The sequence below is a fragment of the Macaca nemestrina genome, chromosome X (genome assembly GCF_043159975.1).
Source record: "Macaca nemestrina isolate mMacNem1 chromosome X, mMacNem.hap1, whole genome shotgun sequence".
NCBI lineage: Eukaryota > Metazoa > Chordata > Mammalia > Primates > Cercopithecidae > Macaca > Macaca nemestrina.
The window spans coordinates 81,735,638-81,759,177 of record NC_092145.1 but is presented as its reverse complement, the minus strand read 5'-3'; the positions used below and the strand labels follow the sequence as shown (position 1 = coordinate 81,759,177).

Sequence of the window (23,540 nt, the reverse complement as noted above, 5' to 3'; positions counted from 1 at the left end):
ACACTAGCTTTGGTGATGAGCTTCACGGACTCCCCAAAGACGAAATGCTTTTTAGACGAAATGTGCCTCCAACACCCTCAACACCTCCCAGACCACCTCCTCGGGGACACAGCTGGCCTGCATGAAGATGGAGTCCAGAGTAATCATCAGGAGCCGGGTCTTTGGTGTGCCCTGGTCGCCTGTCAGGCCCCAAACCAGGGCAGGATCGATTTTTCTGATCAAGACATAGGAGTGCTCTGCTGAATCAAGTTCCTTCAGATAGAACCCAAAGACTAACTCGGGGAGGTCAGAGGCTTCCTTGAAAATCTCAGGGAGGAAGCTCCTGTACCTTTTGATGACATACTTCAGCATGTCTGCCCTTTTGATCGCCACCGTCTTCCGGTTCTTAACCAGCAGGTACTGCACCAGCTCAGCTACTTTCTAGCTCACAGGGCCCCTGGGCATGCGCATCGGGGATGTTGGGGGCCCGCGGGGTACTGCGGGGGCGGGGGCGGGAGGCTGCGGGGGCGGCGGGGGCGCGGGGCGGGGCAGACAGTTGCCTAGGGGTTTCTGGGGTCTACAAAGGAACTTTCAGAAGCACCTGAGCAGGGGCTCCACGCCTCAGAAGAAGTGCTCCCAGGGCTCCGGGGAGCACTTGCTGTCCCCGCTGCAGGCGCCCCCATGGGGGTTTCTTAGGCAAGGAGGAGAGGAGGAGGCCACCGGGCCTCTGAGACCCGCAGGCCCTGGGTGTCACCTCTACCGCGGACGTTCTCACCTGCGGCTTTGGCTGGCCCAGGAAGCAGGAACTCTGGGAAGAGATGCGCGTCCACGGGCATTCGGCGGCCTGAGCGCTGTGTGCCAGGCCGCGAGGACAGTGACGTCGCCGCGGCTGCTGCGGCGGCTGCTGAGAAGACCCGGAGCCCCAGGGTCTTGAGTTGGAGACCGCCGCCCTCAGACCGGCAGGAGGAAGAGGAGGAAGCCGGAGGGGAGGGGGCTAAGCCTCCGCCGCCCGGGTCTTCCCGGAGCTGTGGGAATGGGCGGGCGCCGCCCCGCAGTGCCTCTTCTGGCAGAAAACAGTACCGCAGGCTAGAGCCTGAGGGATGCGGGGGCGCTGCTCCCAGAGGTGGGGCTGCTCATGTGAGGCTTGAAAGAGACCATAAGCCTAGAAGCCAGGCCCAGTGGAAGCGCTTAATGACTGTTACCTGTTGTGATGAATCCGATCATTCTGGATTATCTTCGTATCCCTCCTTCTCTCCTGTGGAGAATACTCCCTAAGAGCGTAGGCATTTCTGTCCGGCGGCTGCCTCTGCAGCTTCCTCTTCAGATCATCTACCTGAAGCTGCTTTGCTCAGTGCCTGGCCTAGAGTAACCACTTAGTGAGTTTTCCTTTGCGTTCGTTTCATTATTATAGCGTACATCGTATCTACATTGCTTGCACCGTGTGGTCATCGAGATGTGGAGGAAGGACCCGGGAAACAAGTGACCTCCATGGAGAACTGAAGATATGTTTCCTTTTCTTTATGATCAGTGGATCTGGGGTGCACAACATCAGTTCTCTTGTGTATTATTTCTCTCCTACACAGTCTGGAAAGTTATTGTTAATTGTAATCTGACTTTCCAAACCACCATTCGCATAATGACATCCTCTTCTTACTTCTCTTACTCCCATGTCACTGCGCCTCATCCTTTCTCTACAGAGCGCGCTCCCATTTCAACTCTCATCTGAGATTTGGGGACCTTAAATGGACTCCTGCTTTGAGGTCAGCCGCTAGGAAGCCTGCAAATAAATAGCAAGAAGACTCCTCCACTCCAGCAAGTGCGTTCTCTTATTGTATCATGTGGTACAACTTAGCATTCCTTTCTTTCATCCTAACCTTTCTAGACAGTAACCAGCACAGCCTCCTCACACATAACAAAACGGTCACGTTGTTGTTGTTGTTGTTAAGGAGTCTCGCTCTTGTCACTCAGGCTGGAGTGTAGTGGTGCGATCTCGGCTCACTGCAACCTCCGCCTCCTGAGTTCAAGCTTCTCCTGCCTCAGCCTCCTGAGTAGCTAGGATTACAGGCGCCTGCCATCACGCCCGGCTAATATTTGCACTTTTAGTAGAGACGGGGTTTTGCCCTGTTGGCCAGGCTGGTCTTGAACGCCTGACCTCAAGCCCGCCTTCCTTAGCCTCCCAAAGTGCTGGGATTATGGTGACTTTTTTTTTTTTTTTTGACACGGAGTCTGGCTCTGTCGCCCAGGCTGGAGTGCAGTGGTGCAATCTCGGCTCACTGCAAGCTCTGCCTCCCGGGTTCACGCCATTGTCCTGTCTCAGCCTCCCGAGTAGCTGGGACTACAGGCGCCCGCCACCAGGCCCGGCTAATTTTTTGTATATTTAGTAGAGACAGGGTTTCACCGTGTTAGCCAGGATGGTCTCCATCTCCTGACCTCGTGATCCGCCCTCCTCGGCCTCCCAAAGTGCTGAGATTACAGGCGTGAGCCACCGCGCCCGGCTTACGGTCGACTTTTATATAGCAATTGTTATACTTTGCAATAACATGTACTAAATTTCCATATAATGTCCACGCTTGCACTTCAAATTTCTTCCATTGATCTAAATTCTGTTGTTGCTAATTCTGCTGTAAAGATTTAGAAATTGTTTTTGTGTGAGTAGAACTAATTCTCCCCTCACTATTCTTCTTTTACAAAATTTTTTCAAAATATTTTGGAAAATGTTGTCCTCTATAAGAACTTCAAAATCAAAGTTTTCAAGTTAAAAAAAAATCCCTGGCTTGAATTTTAACTAGAATTTCTTAGGACTTATAGTTTACTGTGAGAATAAATAACATCTCACTAACACGAGAAGATGGAGGCTCCTCAGCCACAAAATATAGCATGTTCTTCATCTTCTTCCATTGATTCTGCTTTTTAATCAGAATACTTCAGTCACCTTTTAGTTTGCTTTATATAGCTTTTGCATAATTCTTACGTTTGTCTTTAAGTTTGGCAGTCTTTTTAGTTTCATTGCTGCTATGAATTGTGTATTTCCCATTATGTCTTCTAATTACTTATTTCTGACATACAGGAAGCCTCCTGGTTTTGTATACTTTGGGGCATACGGCCATCTTAATATCACCTCTCCTTAATCAGAATGCTTTTTCAGTGGATTCTCGCACGTTTTCTAGGTAGGCAATCACAATCTCTGCATATTGTTAATACAATATTCATTTTCCCTTTTCTTATCACGCTGACTAGGACCGTGGTACCCTGTTAGCTAATAGTGGTGATGTGAAACTTTTTTGTTGTCCTTGTTCCCGCTCTTCGCGGAAAGTACTCTGTTCATTTGGGGTAAATATGTTGTTGGTTTCGGATATCGATTGTGACATTTATCAACATATTGTCTGTCAAGTCCAAGTTACTCCTTCTTTGCCCTGCTTTGTCACACTAGAGGTGATCCTTGTGAATCTTTCTCCTATGCCAGCTAACAGAATGTTAGGCTCTGGCCATAGAGAGCACTGGGGGTGACTCTACAAATCCCAGCAGGAAAATTTGTCCCTCCTCCTAGTAGCAGTCTCCCGTTTGATGATATTCACTGAAGGAGATCAGAGACCAGTGCAGGCAAGCTCCAGCTGCACCTCCAGACCATGATCTCCCTACTATCAGTTGCCTCTGAGCAGCTCCAGCCTTCGCATGCACGACCACCGCCCACCACCTTCCTGCCTTGGTGGTCTCTTCCACAGACTAGCAAAGGCCCACACTCTCTGGTAAGTTTCCACACCACTGGCAGGCTGCAAGTTCTTTTGGCAGCCACATCCTCTTCAAAGAGGTCTGATTCTCAGCTGGGGAGGGACGGTGAACTCTCCTACTCCTTTATTGCCTGCTATTCCTCATCCTAGAGGTAGTAGCTGCTCTATTGCAACTGCTACTCCTGGACCCCTTAAAGTTCTCTAAGTTCTCTTTTACGCCTTTTAGTAGGTAACCTCCTTCTACCCCTTAGCTATGTTTTGTATTCACTGTGCTCTGTCCAAATAACCTGCATGGTTTCTCTCTCTTGATTGGGCCCCGACTCACATACCACTTATCAACCTGGAGATGTTTCCCTGTGAACCAAACTTTTTAGCAGGCTTTCTTCTTCACCTTTGCCGCCAACTCCTCCTCCCTCTCCTTCATCTTCTTCCTCTTATTCTTCTTTGCCAATGTACTTTAAATTGCATCAAATGTCTTGTCATTATCGATCAAATTATTCACATGGTTTTTCTTCCATAAGGGCTTTTTATATTTAAAGAAGCCTGGAAAATGCAGACAACAGAAACAAGAGATATGCATTAGAAATCATTGCAATGGGCGGGGCGCGGTGGCTCTTGCCTGTAATCCCGGCACTTTGGGAGGCTGAGGCACACGGATCACGAGGTCGGGAGATCGAGACCATCCTGGCCAACATGGTGAAATCCCGTCTCTACTAAAAATACAAAAATTAGCTGGGCGTGGTAGCGCGTGCCTGTAGTCCCAGCTACTCGGGAGGCTGAGGCAAGAGAATCGCTTGAACCTGTGAGGCAGAGGCTGCAGTGAGCTGAGATTGTGCTGCTGCACTCCAGCTTGGTGACAGAGCGAGACTCTGTCTCAAAACAAAACAAAACAAAACAAAACAAAACAAAAACTGTAACTGGTGAGTCTTTGGCTGCAGACTCTCATTAAGATACTGTAAGTACTATAGAATCCTCTCTACATTGCCCACTGAACCCAACTGCTGGTTATGTGGAGGGTTTTAGCCTGTGAGGTGAAGAAGAGCTCTGTTCCCTGGATCGCTCCCCACTGTAGTATTTGCTCACAACTGCTCTCTGTTCTCCCCATGAGAAAGTCACCCAACCTCACCAAAAAGCTATCCAATCCACTACTGTGTCCACAGACAGACCTGAGAGGGCCTCTGTAGGCCAAGGAAAGAGGAAAAGCCAAGGCCAAAATGCTTTACACTTTTGAAGAGGGACTGCCAGAGGATGACCCAAGCTGAGAGCAGTGTGCTTGCTAGGCATACTCAGACTGAGTGATGCATTCAAGCTTCCTTCTCCTCATGCTCTCTCTCTGCTTCTCTCTGCAGCAGCATAGGCCTATGCCCTGCCTCCCTTTACCACCCTACACACTGCCCATGCTAGCCTGCTCTAAAAAAGTAAAGAAAATGTAGAAAATGGGCAAAACATATGAACCTACTCCCCAGAGTCAGAAATTCAGATGGCCAACAAACCTGCATGTTGTGCACATGTACCCCAGAACTTAAACTATAATAATAAAAAACAAACAAACAACAAAATCTTCAGGTCGGGCACAATGGCTCACACCTGTAATCCCAGCATTTTGGGAGGCTGAGGCGGACAGATCTCTTGAGGTCAGGAGTTCAAGACCAGCCTGGCCAACATGGTGAAATCCTGCCTCGACTAAAAATACAAAAATTAGGCGTGGTGGTGTGTGCGTGTAATCCCAGCCACTCGGGAGGCTGATGCAGGAGAATCGAAAAAAGAAAATTCTTTGATTCCACCAGCAATCAGGGAAATACTCATAAAACAACAAAGAGATACAATTCTTTACTCAACATACAGCAAATCCATCTTTTAAGTAGATTAATATCAAATATGGCAAAACGCCATTGTAAAGACTTTCAATCAGCTGCACAATATTAAATGCATATACACTCAACAACAAAAATTCACTTACAGGTATTCATCCTTCATATTGGTACCAAATAAAATAATGGACTCCCAGTTAAGCTTGAACTTCAGATTCACAGCAAACACTTTTTTAGTATAAGTGTGTCCTGTATGCAATATTTGAGACATTCTTGTGCTAAAACACTTACTAAATGCTAAGAAATTATTCATTGCTTATGGGAAATTCAAAGGTAACTGGGTTTCCTGTACTTTTATTTGCTAACTCTGGCGACCCTAATCCTAGAGAACCACCCAATCCTATGCACAAGGAGATGTGTGCAAGAATTGTCATTGCTGTCTTGTATATAATGGTTACCAAAATTGAAAATGACAGAAATATTCATCAGTAAGAATGCTTTTTAAAAACTACACTGTGACTAACTACCGTGTGTAAGTTGACAGATTAAGGAAGATATACAGGTATGACGTGAAAAAACATCTATTCTTGAGTTTTAAAATGTTGAGGGAGGCGGAGCAAGATGGCCGAATAGGAACAGCTCCAGTCTCCAACTCCCAGCGCGAGAGACACAGAAGACCGGTGATTTCTGTATTTTCAACTAACCCTCTGCTGCTGACACCCAGGCAAACAGGGTCTGGAGTGGACCTCAAGCAATCTCCAACAGACCTACAGCTGAGGGTCCTGACTGTTAGAAGGAAAACTATCAAACAGGAAGGACACCTACACCAAAACCCCATCAGTACGTCACCATCATCAAAGACCAGAGGCAGATAAAACCACAAAGATGGGGAAAAAGCAGGGCAGAAAAGCTGGAAATTCAAAAAATAAGAGCACATCTCCCCCTCCAAAGGAACACAGCTCATCGCCAGCAACGGATCAAAGCTGGACAGGGAATGACTTTGATGAGATGAGAGAAGAAGGCTTCAGTCCATCAAACTTCTCAGAGCTAAAGGAGGAATTACGTACCCAGCACAAAGAAACTAAAAATCTTGAAAAAAAAGTGGAAGAATTGATGGCTAGAGTAATTAATGCAGAGAAAGTCATAAACGAAATGAAAGAGATGAAAACCATGACACGAGAAATACGTGACAAATGCACAAGCTTCAGTAACCGACTCGATCAACTGGAAGAAAGAGTATCAGCGATTGAGGATCAAATGAATGAAATGAAGCGAGAAGAGAAACCAAAAGAAAAAAGAAGAAAAAGAAATGAACAAAGCCTGCAAGAAGTATGGGATTATGTAAAAAGACCAAATCTACGTCTGATAGGGGTGCCTGAAAGTGAGGGGGAAAATGGAACCAAGTTGGAAAACACTCTTCAGGATATCATCCAGGAGAACTTCCCCAACCTAGTAGGGCAGGCCAACATTCAAATCCAGGAAATACAGAGAACGCCACAAAGATACTCCTCGAGAAGAGCAACTCCAAGACACATAATTGCCAGATTCACCAAAGTTGAAATGAAGGAAAAAATCTTAAGGGCAGCCAGAGAGAAAGGTCGGGTTACCCACAAAGGGAAGCCCATCAGACTAACAGCAGATCTCTCGGCAGAAACTCTCCAAGCCAGAAGAGAGTGGGGGCCAATATTCAACAATCTTAAAGAAAAGAATTTTAAACCCAGAATTTCATATCCAACCAAACTAAGTTTCATAAGTGAAGGAGAAATAAAATCCTTTACAGATAAGCAAATGCTTAGAGATTTTGTCACCACTAGGCCTGCCTTACAAGAGACCCTGAAGGAAGCACTCAAGATGGAAAGGAACAACCGGTACCAGCCATTGCAAAAACATGCCAAAATGTAAAGACCATTGAGGCTAGGAAGAAACTGCATCAACTAACGAGCAAAATAACCAGTTAATATCATAATGGCAGGATCAAGTTCACACATAATATTATTAACCTTAAATGTAAATGGACTAAATGCTCCAATTAAAAGACACAGACTGGCAAACTGGATAAAGAGTCAAGACCCATCGGTCTGCTGTATTCAGGAGACCCATCTCACATGCAGAGACATACATAGGCTCAAAATAAAGGGATGGAGGAAGATTTACCAAGCAAATGGAGAACAAAAAAAAAGCAGGGGTTGCAATACTAGTCTCTGATAAAACAGACTTTAAACCATCAAAGATCAAAAGAGACAAAGAAGGCCATTACCTAATGGTAAAGGGATCAATTCAACAGGAAGAGCTAACTATCCTAAATATATATGCACCCAATACAGGAGCACCCAGATTCATCAAGCAAGTCCTTAGAGACTTACAAAGAGACTTAGACTCCCATACAATAATAATGGGAGACTTCAACACTCCACTGTCAACATTAGACAGATCAACGAGACAGAAAGTTAACAAGGATATCCAGGAATTGAACTCATCTCTGCAGCAAGCAGACCTAATAGACATCTATAGAACTCTCCACCCCAAATCAACAGAATATGCATTCTTCTCAGCACCACATCGCACTTATTCCAAAATTGACCACATAATTGGAAGTAAAGCAATCCTCAGCAAATGTACAAGAACAGAAATTATAACAAACTGTCTCTCAGACCACAGTGCAATCAAACTAGAACTCAGGACTAAGAAACTCAATCAAAACCGCTCAACTACATGGAAACTGAACAACCTGCTCCTGAATGACTACTGGGTACATAATGAAATGAAGGCAGAAATAAAGATGTTCTTTGAAACCAATGAGAACAAAGATACAACATACCAGAATCTCTGGGACACATTTAAAGCAGTGTGTAGTGGGAAATTTATAGCACTAAATGCCCACAAGAGAAAGCAGGAAAGATCTAAAATTGACACTCTAACATCACAATTAAAAGAACTAGAGAAGCAAGAGCAAACACATTCGAAAGCTAGCAGAAGGCAAGAAATAACTAAGATCAGAGCAGAACTGAAGGAGAAAGAAACACAAAAAAACCCTCCAAAGAAATCAATGAATCCAGGAGTTGGTTTTTTGAAAAGATCAACAAAATTGACAGACCGCTAGCAAGACTAATAAAGAAGAAAAGAGAGAAGAATCAAATTGACGCAATAAAAAATGATAAAGGGGATATCACCACCGACCCCACAGAAATACAAACTACCATCAGAGAATACTATAAACACCTCTATGCAAATAAACTGTAAAATCTAGAAGAAATGGATAATTTCCTGGACACTTACACTCTTCCAAGACTAAACCAGGAAGAAGTTGAATCCCTGAATAGACCAATAGCAGGCTCTGAAATTGAGGCAATAATTAATAGCCTACCAACCAAAAAAAGTCCAGGACCAGATGGATTCACAGCCGAATTCTACCAGAGGTACAAGGAGGAGCTGGTACCATTCCTTCTGAAACTATTCCAATCAATAGAAAAGGAGGGAATCCTCCCTAACTCATTTTATGAGGCCAACATCATCCTGATACCCAAGCCTGGCAGAGATACAACAAAAAAAGAGAATTTTAGACCAATATCCCTGATGAACATCGATGCAAAAATCCTCAATAAAAAACTGGCAAACCGGATTCAGCAACACATCAAAAAGCTTATCCACCATGATCGAGTGGGCTTCATCCCTGGGATGCAAGGCTGGTTCAACATTCGCAAATCAATAAACATAATCCAGCATATAAACAGAACCAAAGACAAGAACCACATGATTATCTCAATAGATGCAGAAAAGTCTTTTGACAAAATTCAACAGCCCTTCATGCTAAAAACGCTCAATAAATTCGGTATTGACGGAACGTACCTCAAAATAATAAGAGCTATTTATGACAAACCCACAGCCAATATCATACTGAATGGGCAAAAACTGGAAAAATTCCCTTTGAAAACTGGCACAAGACAGGGATGCCCTCTCTCACCACTCCTATTCAACATAGTGTTGGATGCTCTGGCTAGGGCAATCAGGCAAGAGAAAGAAATCAAGGGTATTCAGTTAGGAAAAGAAGAAGTCAAATTGTCCCTCTTTGCAGATGACATGATTGTATATTTAGAAAATCCCATTGTCTCAGCCCAAAATCTCCTTAAGCTGATAAGCAACTTCAGCAAAGTCTCAGGATACAAAATTAATGTGCAAAAATCACAAGCATTCTTATACACCAGTAACAGACAAACAGAGAGCCAAATCAGGAATGAACTTCCATTCACAATTGCTCCAAAGAGAATAAAATACCTAGGAATCCAACTTACAAGGGATGTAAAGGACCTCTTCAAGGAAAACTGCAAACCACTGCTCAGTGAAATAAAAGAGGACACAAACAAATGGAAGAACATACCATGCTCATGGATAGGAAGAATCAATATCGTGAAAATGGCCATGCTGCCCAAGGTAATTTATAGATTCAATGCCATCCCCATCAAGCTACCAATGAGTTTCTTCACAGAATTGGAAAGAACTGCTTTAAAGTTCATATGGAACCAAAAAAGAGCCCACATCTCCAAGACAATCCTAAGTCAAAAGAACAAAGCTGGAGGTATCACGCTACCTGACTTCAAACTATACTACAAGGCTACAGTAACCAAAACAGCATGGTACTTGTACCAAAACAGAGATATAGACCAATGGAACAGAACAGAGTCCTCAGAAATAATACCACACATCTACAGCCATCTGATCTTTCACAAACCTGAGAGAAACAAGAAATGGGGAAAGGATTCCCTATTTAATAAATGGTGCTGGGAAAATTGGCTAGCCATAAGTAGAAAGCTGAAACTGGATCCTTTCCTTACTCCTTATACGAAAATTAATTCAAGATGGATTAGAGACTTAAATGTTAGACCTAATACCATAAAAATCCTAGAGGAAAACCTAGGTAGTACCATTCAGGACATAGGCATGGGCAAAGACTTCATGTCTAAAACACCAAAAGCAACGGCAGCAAAAGCCAAAATTGACAAATGGGATCTAATTAAACTAAAGAGCTTCTGCACAGCAAAAGAAACTACCATCAGAGTGAACAGGCAACCTACAGAATGGGAGAACATTTTTGCAATCTACTCATCTGACAAAAGGCTAATATCCAGAACCTACAAAGAACTCAAACAAATTTACAAGAAAAAAACAAACAACCCCATCAAAAAGTGGGCAAAGGATATGAACAGACACTTCTCAAAAGAAGACATTCATACAGCCAACAGACACATGAAAAAATGCTCATCATCACTGGCCATCAGAGAAATGCAAATCAAAACCACAGTGAGATACCATCTCACACCAGTTAGAATGGCAATCATTAAAAAGTCAGGAAACAACAGGTGCTGGAGAGGATGTGGAGAAATAGGAACACTTTTACACTGTTGGTGGGATTGTAAACTAGTTCAACCATTATGGAAAACAGTATGGCGATTCCTCAAAGATCTAGAACTAGATGTACCATATGACCCAGCCATCCCATTACTGGGTATATACCCAAAGGATTATAAATCATGCTGCTATAAAGACACATGCACATGTATGTTTATTGCGGCACTATTCACAATAGCAAAGACTTGGAATCAACCCAAATGGCCATCAGTGACAGACTGGATTAAGAAAATGTGGCACATATACACCTTGGAATACTATGCAGCCATAAAAAAGGATGAGTTTGTGTCCTTTGTAGGGACATGGATGCAGCTGGAAACCATCATTCTTAGCAAACTATCACCAGAACAGAAAACCAAACACCGCATGTTCTCACTCATAGGTGGGAACTGAACAATGAGATCACTTGGACTCAGGAAGGGGAATATCACACAGCGGGGCCTATCATGGGGAGGGGGGAGGGGGGAGGGATTGCATTGGGAGTTATACCTGATGTAAATGAGGAGTTGATGGGTGCTGACGAGTTGATGGTTGCAGCACAGCAACATGGCACAAGTATACATATGTAACAAACCTGCACGTTATGCACATGTACCCTAGAACTCAAAGTATAATAAAAAAAATAATAAATAAATAAAATGTTGAGGAATAATATATAGGATTGTCATTATTTAGTAACACAAAGCAAAACTCAATTATACATTTCTGTGCGTAAAAATACTAGTGTAAATGCACAGAAGAAGTCTAAAGGGCTACTCGTCAACCTTTTAAGAGTGGTCATCTTTGGAGCGGGGCTTTTTATTTGGGGGGTTTGAAGTATGTACTTCCCATCAAATGTTCATCATTGCAACACTGACTTGCAGTGCCAAAAAATGTTACACTTATCAAATTCCCTACATGCAAAGGTCTGTCTCTGGGCTTTGTGATCTTTTCTGTTGATCTATTTATCTTGTCTTGAGCCAACACAACACTGTTCTAATTAGGATATCTTTATCATATGCATAATTTACATTATGGTAAGTTCCCCCTGAGTTCTTACTATCCAAAATTGCATAAGAGCAGCTGCATGTCCTATTTTGTTCCATCCATAAGAAAATTCTCAACTGGCAAGTTCAGTTTGACTTTGGTCAGGGAACAAGGATCACCCATATAGTTCCATCCCAGCTCTGTTCATTGTAGCTTCCAAATATGTCTCAGGCTGTTGAGCTATGGGTTGTTCATATATGGCCAAATAATATGGCATGAGTAAGTCTTAATGTAAAATAATTATAGTAAATGTAATTGTGAATCTGCTAAACTCACCAAAAATCCAAAAGAGACCTTCGGGTTGTATTTTTAAAATGAGAACCAAGAAAGACGTTTACATAAATAAATAACTAACTAACTAAATAAATAAATAAAAATAAACAGAAAGATTGAGAACAAAAGTGCGGAAAACAATATAAAACAAAAAGTAAGTTGGGGTAGCAGTTTTTTTTTTTTATTGCTTTTCTTATACTGGCAGCACTTTAAATTGGGAGTATAAATTACATACACAAAAATGCACAAATTCAAATGGTTAAGTATAGAGATGGTTGATTTTTGTCCAATGTATTCACTTTGGTAACTGTCACACAGATCAGAATAGAGAGGACTTCAATCGCCCCAGAAAGTTCCTTTGTGTTCCTTTGCAGTCAGTCAGTATCCACCCACCCCTCCCTCCAGTGCCAACCCCTTTTCTGATTTCTATTACCGCAGATTAATTTTGCCTCTTCCACAACTTTATAGAAACTGAACCACAGTGCTCATTTATTTCAGGCTTCTTTTGCTCAACTTAACGTTTTTTTGAGATTCATCCTTTTTGTTGTGTGTATTGACAGGTTGTTTGTTTTTATTGCTGAGTGGTATTCCATTGTACAAATACATCACAGTGCGTTTATTCTCCTATCGACGGTGGTACAGCCCGACGACCTGGCTAGCTGTGAGGTCTGCTGCTCCCCTCTTCTTAAAGGTATCAGTGTCAAGCACACTCCACACCAGAGCCAGCAATTATCTCAAGTATTTCAAAGGTGTATTATTCTCTCAGGGGTAGTTAAAGTGGGGGCATCCCAGAGGAAGGGAAAGGGAAGCGTGGGGGAGGGAGTGGAGCACCTGGAAATATATACAGGAAAAGGAACCCCCCTGTAGGAGTTTTTAATAGTGTCAGGGGAGGGGAAACGGACCAATTTCTGACAGCCCACAGAGTGGAGGGGCGGGTGAGGAGTGAGTGGAGTGAGGAAGAGCAGCGTTAGCAATGTGCAGGTGAGGTTTCTAAGAGTGAGCTTAGCAGGCGGGAGTCATCTAGGAGACTGGCACATGCCACTCTCAAGTTTACCTGAGGGTTTCTTTATTGTGTGGGGTATTATGTCCGCTTATGCTATGTGGGCATAGGAAAACATATAGGACCACATGCATTTGGATAATTGCCTGACCTGGAATCATGGGCCTGGTACCAGACCTGAGACATCAGCATCCCCTCGATCTGGACCTGGACAGCATAGAGGAAAACCCAAGGCCTTAAAACGATAACGTTTGGTATGGATGGCTTTATGGTTTGTTTCATGAGCTTCAGGTCAGCAAATAAGAGGGGGCTCTGCTTGTGGGGGCAGGAAGCAGGCCTTGCATTGTGTGAGGTCCCGCCTTTGGGATGTAACTTCAGCTGTGAATACACACAGATTAGCACAGGGGGTAGGTAGCCTCAAGCAGTAGCCTTGCCTCGGGAGGCACACGGGGGCAAAGTTTTAGTCTTGGTGGTAATGGGCATTGTTCTACTAGGGTGAGTATGGAAACTCTAGTGAAGCTGGTCTTAATAGTGTGGTTTTATGCACACAATGAGGAGGATGGGGAAGGAGAGAGTTATGACCCAGGAGTCTAGAAGGTGGTGGTTGTTTGGTCTGTGGTCATCCTTTGAGATACTTTGGTTGGTTGGACTGTAGTCATCATCTAGGATGTGGCGATGGCCTCCCAGGGCCAGTATGACTCTTGAGCCAAATCCAGGACTTGGAGGCACAGGTCAAGGTCAGAAAGTCTATCATCATAACTACGCTAAAGGTAGCTCCAGGGAGCACTACCAGTGTAGGACCACGTTATTTTTCGTTCATCCTGATGGCTGGTCAGGATACTGTTCATATGCCTAGTCTATGGTTTTGTAGAGGACTAGTTGTACACTGTGGATAGAGATGACACTGTGGGTGCAATACTGCCTTGGTGGCCTGGCATTGAGTAGAGGAAACTGTGTCCCAGATCCAAGCCATCAGCCATATCAGGCATAGCTAGGTCAGTGACAGCCATCTTTCTCTCCTTTCTGCAAGATCTACATGGTGGTAGGCATGGGTCTATAGGCCAACACTTTTATTTCTTGTTAGGAAGGGCCTGAAATTAGCTAACCTTTAAATGCATCATAACTGTGGAAAGCCTTAGAAAGTGGTAGTGCCTGCATTCCAGAAAAAATAGAAAAGTTATGTTGGATATTTTACTGTTCCATCTATGGCCAGTGGATCCCAGTGTATTATCCTGCCCTGGGTCCAGGTGTCAACTCTTTGTGGATTGCATTTGGGTCAAAAAAAAAAAAAAAAAAAAAAGGAAACAGAAATAGAGTATGGGGATTGTGCTCAGGAAATGGGAATCAGAGTTGGGAATCCATGACTTGGAGTCCAAATATATTCATGTATTTGCGGGGATTGACAAATTTCACCCATATGGAAAGTATTACTGGGGTCCATTTGGCTCCAATAATTAACACAACCATTTTTAGTTTGACCCATCTTGTTGTTCTTTGAGTCAGGGCATCAATGCAAATTATCAGGCTGTTGAATTTAATGGATGCTATGACCATGGTAAAAATCACACAGAGTAATGGTCTCAATGGTGAGGGTTGGCAGGGGATTGCATACCCTTGCTTCTATAGCCCATAATCCACCTTGGTGAAAAAGAATCCTCTGCTTCATTTTGGAAGGATCCCCAGCAATTCAAGTGACCAAAGAACCTGTGTTGAGTAAGGCCAGAAAGTGTTGAGTATTATGAGGGAACCAATGGACCACCAGGGCTGTATATGGCTATATGACCCCGGAGGTGGCACCAAAGGTGGCCAAGTCTCTATTATATAGAGCTATCGGTTCCATTGACAAAATTTGGGGAAGCTAGAGAGGCCATTTAGTGGGAGAGTCATATAAAATCAATGGCCCAGCATTTGCCCCAGAAAGGGATACCTCTGGGCCATTCATCCTAGAGTTCATTTTCATTTTATTTCCATACGGTTTTCAGGAACAGGTGGTGTTTGGTTACCTAAGTTATTTAGTGGTGACTTGTGAGATTTTGGTGCACCCATCACCCAAGCAGTATACACTGTACCCAATTTGTGGTCTTTTATCCCTCACCCCCCTCCCAACCTTTTCCCCCCAAGTCCCCAAAGTCCACCGTATCATTCTTTTGCCTTTGCATCTTCATAGCTTAGCAACCTTTTATGAGTGACAACATACAATGTTTCGTTTTCCATTACTGAGTTACTTCACTTAGAGTAATGATCTCCGATTCCATCCAGATTGCTGCAAATGCCACTATTTCATTCCTTTTTATGGCTGAGTGGTATCCATTCACTGATTGATGGGCATTTGGGCTGGTTCCATATTTTTGCAATTGCAAATTTTGCTGCTATAAACATGCATATGCAAGTATCTCTTTCATATAATGACTTCTTTTCCTCTGGGTAGATACCTAGTAGTGGGATTGCTGGACCAAATGGTAGTTCTACTTTTAGTTCTTTAAGGAATCTCCACACTTCTCTTTTCCACTGTTTGTACTAGTTGCACACTAGTGCTTTGTACTCGCTTACATTCCCACCAGTGGTGTAAGAGTGTTTCATTTTCACCGCATCCCCGACAACATCTATTTTTATTCATTTATTTATTTATTATGGTCACTCTTGCAGGAGTAAGGTGGTATCACACTGTGGTTTTGATTTGCATTTCCCTGATCATTGGTGATGTTTTCATATGTTTCCTGGCCATTTGAATATCTTCTCTGAGAATTGTCTATTCATGTCTTTTGCCCATTTTTTCATGGGATTGTTTGTCTTTTTCTTGCTAATTTGTTTCAGTTCCTTGTAGATTACAGGTATTAGTCCTCTTTCGGATGTTTAGATTGTGAAGATTTTTTTCCCACTCTGTGACTTGCCTGTTTACCATTCCTTTTGCTGTGCAGAAACTTTTTAGTTTAAGTCCCACCTATTTATCATTGTTTTTCTTGCATTTGCTTTTGAGTTCTTGGTCATGAAGTCTTTGCCTATGCCAATGTCTAGAAGGGTTTTTCTCATGTTATCTTCTAGAATTTTCATAGTTTCAGGTCTTAGATTTAAGTCCTTGATCCATCTTGAGTTGATTTTTGTATAAGGTGAGAGATGAAGATCCAGTTTCATTCTTCTACATGTGGCTTGTCAGTTATCTCAGCACCATTTGTTGAACAGGGTGTCCTTTCCCCACCTTCAGTTTTTGTGTGCTTTGTCGAAGATCAGTTGGGTGTAAGTATGTGGCTTTATTTCTGGGTTCTATATTCTGATCCATTGGTCTGTGTGCCTACTTTTATACCAGTACCATGCTGTTTTGGTGACTATGGCCCTATAGTACAGTTTGAAGTCCGGCAATGTGATGCCTCCAGATTTGTTCTTTTTGCTTAGTCTTGCTTTGGCTATGCGGACTCTTTTTTGGTTCCATATGAATCTTAGGATTATCTTCTCTAGTTGTGTGAAGAACGATGGTGGTATTCAGATGGAAATTGCATTGAATTTGTAGATTGCTTTTGGTAGTATGGTCATTTTCACAATATTGATTCTACCCATCCATGAGCATGGGATGTGTTTCCATTTGTTTGTGTCATCTGTGATTTCTTTCAGCAGTGTTTTGTAGTTTTCCTTGTAGAGGTCTTTCACCTCCTTGGTTAGGTATATTCCAAGTATTTTATTTTATTTTATTTTATTTTATTTTATTTTATTTATTTTTGCAGCTATTGTAAAAGGAGTTGAATTCTTGATTTGATTCTCAGCTTGGTTGCTGTTGGTGTATAGCAGAGCTACTGATTTTTGTACATTAATTTTGTATCCTGAAAGTTTGCTGAATTCGTGCTTCAGTTCCAGAAGCTTTTGTGGAGGAGTCCTTCAGGTTTTCCAGATATACAATCATATAATCAACAAACCGCGACAGTTTGACTCCCTCTTTACTGATTTTGATGCCCTTTATTTATTTCTCTTGTCTGATTGCTCTGGCTAGGACTTCCAGTTCTATGTTGAATAGAAGTGGTGAGAGTATAGATAACCTATAGTTCTGAAACAGTTTTCCCTGCTACTAAGTGGTCAAGGAAGCCTAAATCTCAGCTTCTAGTGTCAGAGAGTCTGTTTGAGATCTTGGCGATTTGGGTGTCAGGGATCCTTATTGTCACCTATGGGCCTCTTTTGTTTAAAGGCTTTATTTTGTGTTTGAATTTGATAAACAATGGTATCTCCTCAAACTATTCAAAAAATTAAAGAGGAGTGAATTCTCCCTAACTCATTCTATGAGGTTAGCATTACCCTGATACCACAACCAGACAAGGACACAACAAAAAAAGAAAACTACTGGCCGATATCCCTGATGAACTTAGATGCAAAAATCCTCAGCAAAATACTGGTAAGCCAAATCCAACAGCACATCAAAAAGAAAATACACCATGATCAAGTGGATTTATTCCAGTGATGTAAGGGTGGTTCAACATACAGAAATCGATAAACATGGTGCATCACATCAACAGAATGAAGGACAGAAACCATGTGATCATCTCAATAGACACAGAAAAAACATTTGACAAAATTCAACTCCCTTTCATGATAAAATAAAACACTCTCAACAGAGTAGGCATAGGACAAAACCTTAAAATAATAAAGCCCATATGCGACAAACTCATAGCTAACATTATACTAAATGGGGAAAAATTAAATGCCTTTCCACTAAGAATTAGAACAAGACAAGGATGCCCACTTTCACCACTTCTATTCAACACAGTACTGGAAGTCCTAGCCAGAGCCATCAGGCAAGAAACTGAAAAAAAAAAAAAAAAAAAAAAAAAAAAGTCTTTCAAACTGGAAAAAAGGAAGTCAAAATATCCTTCCTTCCAGACAACATAATCTTATATCTAGAAGAAAGAGAAGACCCCACCAGAAAACCATTGGAACTGATTAAACACATTCAGTAAAGTTGCAGATACAAAATTGACATACAGAAATCAGTAGCAATTTCAGACACCAATTATGAAATAGATGAACAAGAAATCAAAAAGGCAACTCAGAAAGCAATGGGGTTATAAGCATGAGCCACTGTGCCCAGCAGAGAATTCTTTATATATTCTTAACACAAATGTTTTATCAAATATATGCTTTGCAAATATTTTTTTCTTATTCTGTGGTTTGTCTTTTCACACTCTTAACTTGGGTCTTTCCAAGAGCAAAAGTTTTTAAATTTGACAAAGTCCAATTTATCAGTTTTTTTTTAATGGTATTTTTTTCTTTCTTTATCCTTTTAGTGCCACATGTAAGAATTTTTGCCTAATCTATTATCACGAAGGTTGTCTCCTATACTTTCTTTTTTATCCCTTTTACTGACATAGAAAAACTTACATACATGTGGGTACATGTGGGTGTTTTTTACATGCAAAGAATGTATAATGATCAAGTCTGGGTAACTGGAGTGCCTGTTACCTTGAGTGTTTATCATTTTATGTGTTGGTATCATTTGAACCCCTCTTTTCTAGTTACTTGGAAATGTAAACTGTATTGGTTTTAAGAACAGTTGCCCTAATTCACTATCCAAACGTTAGAACTTAATTCTTTTAACTGTATGATGGTATCTATAACCAAACTCTCTTCATACCCCCTTCCCCCCTACCCAATCTCCCCAGTCTCTGGTGTCTATCAGTCTATTCTCTATGTTCTTAAAATCAACTTTTTTAGCTCCCATATACAAGTGAGAACATGTGAAATTTGTCTTTCTGAACCTGGCTTATTTCACTTATTTCAAGTTCCATCCACGTTGCTGCAACTGATGTGATTTTTATGTTTTTCTATGATCAGATAGTATTCTATTGTGTGTACATACCACATTTTCTTCATCCATTCTCCACTGATGGGCACTTAGATTGATTCCATATCTTGGCTATTGTGAATAGTGCTGCTATAAACATGTGAGTGCAGGTATTCCTTTGATATACTGATTTCTTTTCCTTTGGATAGATACCCAGCAGTGGGATTGCTGGGTTGTATGGTAGTTCTATTTTTCATATTTTGATCAGATCCTGCTGGTTGTTGCCTGGAAATTATTTATGCAAACAGGGTTTCCAGCCAGGATTCAGCTGAACTTGTTACTGTATTGGACCTGAACCGTCAACTCAATAAGAGTGTGCATATCTGAGACCCCTTGTTGTCGCTACCTGTTCAAGGTGTCATCTTACCCATGGCTGGTAGAAAGTTGATGCTGAATTAACCTTTGAATCTCCTCATCGTTGGGTTTATTGAATCCTTCCATCATTGGACTTATTTCGGTTTCCTAGGAATACAGTCTCTTGGGATTTGTTTGATTCACTGGTCAAATTTGTGTTGTTCCTTGGTGCAGTTGCTTTCTGGCCTTCTAAAGCTGCTCTTATGGTCAGTCTGCTTGTTTAGTATCTTAAGTGTCATTTGTCTGTAAAATGGTTACTGAGTGGAGGAGGATAGGCATAAACTCGGTAAGTCTGTCTGCAAGCCAGTCCCTTGGACTGAGAAGCTCAGAAGATCTCCCAAGACCGTTTTTCTTCAGACCTACATTGTCTCAGGTCACCATATCAAAACGTTTTAAGGACCTTTTCTGTAGTCTTGTGTTTGTGTCAGTTTGTCAAAACTGCTTTGTTCAGTTTTACTTGCCCAGAATAGCTGGTATTGTCTGGCCTCTGATGGGTGGCAACTGGCCTTGCACCAAATTCCACAGACACTAGGTTACAGAAGTGCCATCCTTATAGACTGTTGTTTCTTATGGAGTCATTCTATCTAAAACTGCATTTCTTCCAGGACAAACACCTGTTTCCTTCATGTTTTCTCATTGTAATGTTAGCATGTGTACTTGTCCCTAACTGACACAATTTCACTAGGGCCAATTTGAAAATTGCTATGGCCTTTTTTGGGGACATTTTGACATGAATTAGGTTTTTCATTTGACAGGTACCCTAAAAACAAAACAAAATGTGAATCAATCTTCATGAGGAGATTATTTTTTCCTGGCTGCCTAAATGAGAGATCATTTTGTTTAATATAGGAGTCAGTCCCATCTTCATTTCCATCACTTGGATTAATACATCCCAGCTCTTTATTCATGTGGCTTGATAATATTGTCTAGGGCTTGAGTCCTCAAATCAGCCACACTGTCACTCTCTTTAGTGTGTGTGTTTATCAAAATGTTTCTCTATATCTAAACTTTGTTTTCTCTCCTTACAGGAAGCCCTATAAAATGGATATAAATCTTAAATCCTTGACATCTTTTACTTGCACTTAGAGGTATGGCCATAATAAAAGTGGAGTTTAAACAAAAAATGCTTCATGATATTTCTCACAATTGCAGAGATAAGTTGGCCATGATGTTGAAGCATTCAATATTAGTTGAGTAATTTTAAGAATATTGTCAAGAAAGTTTCCAATGCATATCTACTGGCTGATGACACAATCCTGGCAAGACTATGCAGGCAAGACGTGGAACAGAACCAAAACCTCAAGGCCTCTTTGAACACCTCCAAATGGATTTTCCACAAGTGCCTTCAGCATCGATCCATAAATACGTTCTGGCTATTGTTTTTCGTTCTTAGGGTAGGTGCACTGTCTTAGTTGAACAGCTATGGCTGTCATGATTTTTTAAATTACTTTACATTCAAAAGTTGGAGAATTCCAACTTATCTCTTCAGTAACATGGACACATATTTCACTAGAACTATTATTAAAGAATAATTTACTACCTTTTATTCAGAACTCCACTGTCCTTATCATCTGCAGGCTGCAGAAAAAATAAAGAGAGCTAACATAATTCTCAATTTAGAATTTTCAAAGCTCTCAGGTATCCTTAAACTTCCAAGCACTGAACTATTTCCACTGGCCTTGATGACAATAAGATCAATCCTCCTCGGGCCCTGCAAGTTCTCTACTCCTGAGTTAATTATCAGACTGCCCCACACGTTTGGAAATTGCTTCCAGTCCTACTTTCTGCCACACTACAATATGCCTGAATACAAGAGATCATATGATGCTTCCAGGTGTTTCACCAAGTACAAGCTTCATTTCCAAAACCCCACCTAAGTAGCTTCTGTAAGATCTGTAACTGGGAGATTTAGTCTTTTGGAAGTGACATAAAAGGAAAAGTGCCCTTGAACCTCCATGAAAAAGACCTTATTAGGCACTGCTAATAACTGACACAACAATAAAACAACACAGAATAGATCTAGGAATCATACCTGCCTATTAGAAAAAAATACACCATTTTGTCCCAACTACTGGAAGCCCATTCCATTAGGGAACCTCAAACTGAGGATTCTTAGAAATTCTTCAGAAGCAGCTGATTTCAAAAATGGACAGATTCCGTCCAAAACTATAGAATGAACCACCTACTTTGGAAGTGGACAACTTCTTCCCAAAACTGCAGAACGAGATGAATTTTCTGATTTTTTTCCAGCACTTTTTTTCACCAGTCCTATGGCCTATTAGGCTGTGTCACCCTCTGGAACATTAACATGATCTTTTTATCTTTTTTCTGCTTCCCCTATGGTTTTCTTCTACCACTTAAGAAAAAAGCAAAAATTATTTTGTACTTTCTCCCAGACTCTAGCTATTACTCTGAAGTTCACTAGTTCTAGGATTTATAATCCCTTGTTCTCCTTTCTGGCCAAAATTTAATAGCCACCCCTTTAAACAGTTTAAAAGGTAGGGCCGGGCATGGTGGCTCATGCCTGTAATCCCAGCATTTTGGGAGGCTGAGTCAGGCAGATGTCTTGAGGGCAGGAGTTCGAGACCAGCCAGACCAACATGGTGAAACCCTGTCTCTACCAAAAGTACAAAAATAAGCCAGGTGTGGTGGCACCTGCCTGTATTCCCAGCTAACTCATGAGGCAGAAGAATCGCTCAAACCTGGGAGACGGAGGTTGCAGTGAGCCAGGATCATGCCACTGCACACGAATCTGGATGACAAAGTTAGACTCTGTCTTAGAAAATAAATAAATAGATGCTGACTTAGGAAGATGGTCAAGTAGAAACAGCTTCGGTCTGCAGCTCCCAGCGAGATTGACACAGAAGATAGGTGATTCCTGCATTTCCAGCTGAGGTACCTGGTTCATCTCACTGGGACTGGTTGAATAGTGGGTACAGCTCACAGCGGATGAATGAAGCAGGGTTGGGCGTTGCCTCACCCAGGAAGCACAAGGGGTTGGGGCATTTCCCTTTCCTAGCCAAGGGAAGCCATGACAGACTGTAGCCAGAGAAACGGTACACTCCTGACCAAATACTGCACTTTTCCCACAGTCTTAGCAACTGGCAGATCAGGAGATACCCTCCCATGCCTGGCTTGGCAGGGGCCATGCCCATAGAGCCTTACTCACTGCTATTGCAGCAGTCTGAGATCTATCTGCTATGCTGCAGCTTGATGGGGGGAAGGGCATCTGCCACTGCTGAGCCTTGAGTAGCTTATCCTGTAAACAAAGCGGCTGGGAAGCACGAACTGGGTGGAGCCCACTGAAAGTCAGCAAGACCTACTGTCTTTATAGATTCCACCTCTGGGGGCAGGGAATATTTGAACAAAAGGCAGCAGACAGCTTCTGCAGAATTAAACATCCCTGTCGGACAGCTCTGAAGAGAGCACTGGTTCTCTCAGAATGGCGTTCAAACTCCGAGAATGGACAGATTGCCTTCTCAAGAAAGTCCCTGACCCCTGTGTACCTCACTGGGAAACACCTCCCAATAGGGGCCGACAGACACCTGAAACAGCAGGTGACCCTCTAAAATGAAGCTTCCAGAGGAAGGATCAGGCAGCAATATTTGCTGTTCTGCAGCCTCCGCTGGTGATACCCAGGTAAACAGGGTCTGGAGTGGACCTCTGGCAAACTCCAACAGAGCTGCAGCTGAGGAGTCTGTTAGAAGGAAAAGTAACAAATAGAAAGGAATAGCATCAACATTAACAAAAAGAACATCCACACCAAGACCCCATCTGTAGGTCACCAACATCAAAGACCAAAGGTAGATAAAACCTCAAAGATGGGGAGAAACCAGAACAGAAAAGTTGAAAATACCATAAAACAGAGCGCCTCTTCTCCTGCCAAGGAGATCTCAGCTCCTTGCCAGCAACAGAAGAAAACAGGATGGAGAATGAGTTTGACAAGTTGACAGAAGTAGGCTTCAGAAGGTCAGTAATAACAAACTTCTCTGAGCTAAAGGCACATGTTCTAACCCATTGCAAGGAAGCTAAACACCTTGAAAAAAGATTAGACAAATGGCAAACTAGAATAAACAGTGTAGAGAAGACCTTAAATGACCTGATGGAGCTGAAAACCATGGTGCAAGAGCTTTGTAATACATTTA

At 42.1% G+C, this 23,540-nt stretch overlaps 1 protein-coding gene across 4 annotated transcripts in view; it reads right to left on the bottom strand.

Annotated features, from left to right (window-relative positions):
• The window catches only part of LOC105470440 (doublesex- and mab-3-related transcription factor C1), a 129,926-nt gene that overhangs the window by 69,348 nt on the left and 37,038 nt on the right, over window positions 1–23,540 (bottom strand). For all 4 annotated transcript variants that reach the window (XM_071089121.1, XM_071089123.1, XM_071089122.1 and 1 more), the window contains one exon: window positions 755–4,250. Coding sequence is in view for 1 of the 4 variants with exons in the window: in XM_071089124.1 (XP_070945225.1) it covers window positions 755–815 (61 nt within the window). In the remaining 3 variants the exon portion in view is untranslated. The remainder of the gene's footprint in view (window positions 1–754; window positions 4,251–23,540) is intronic.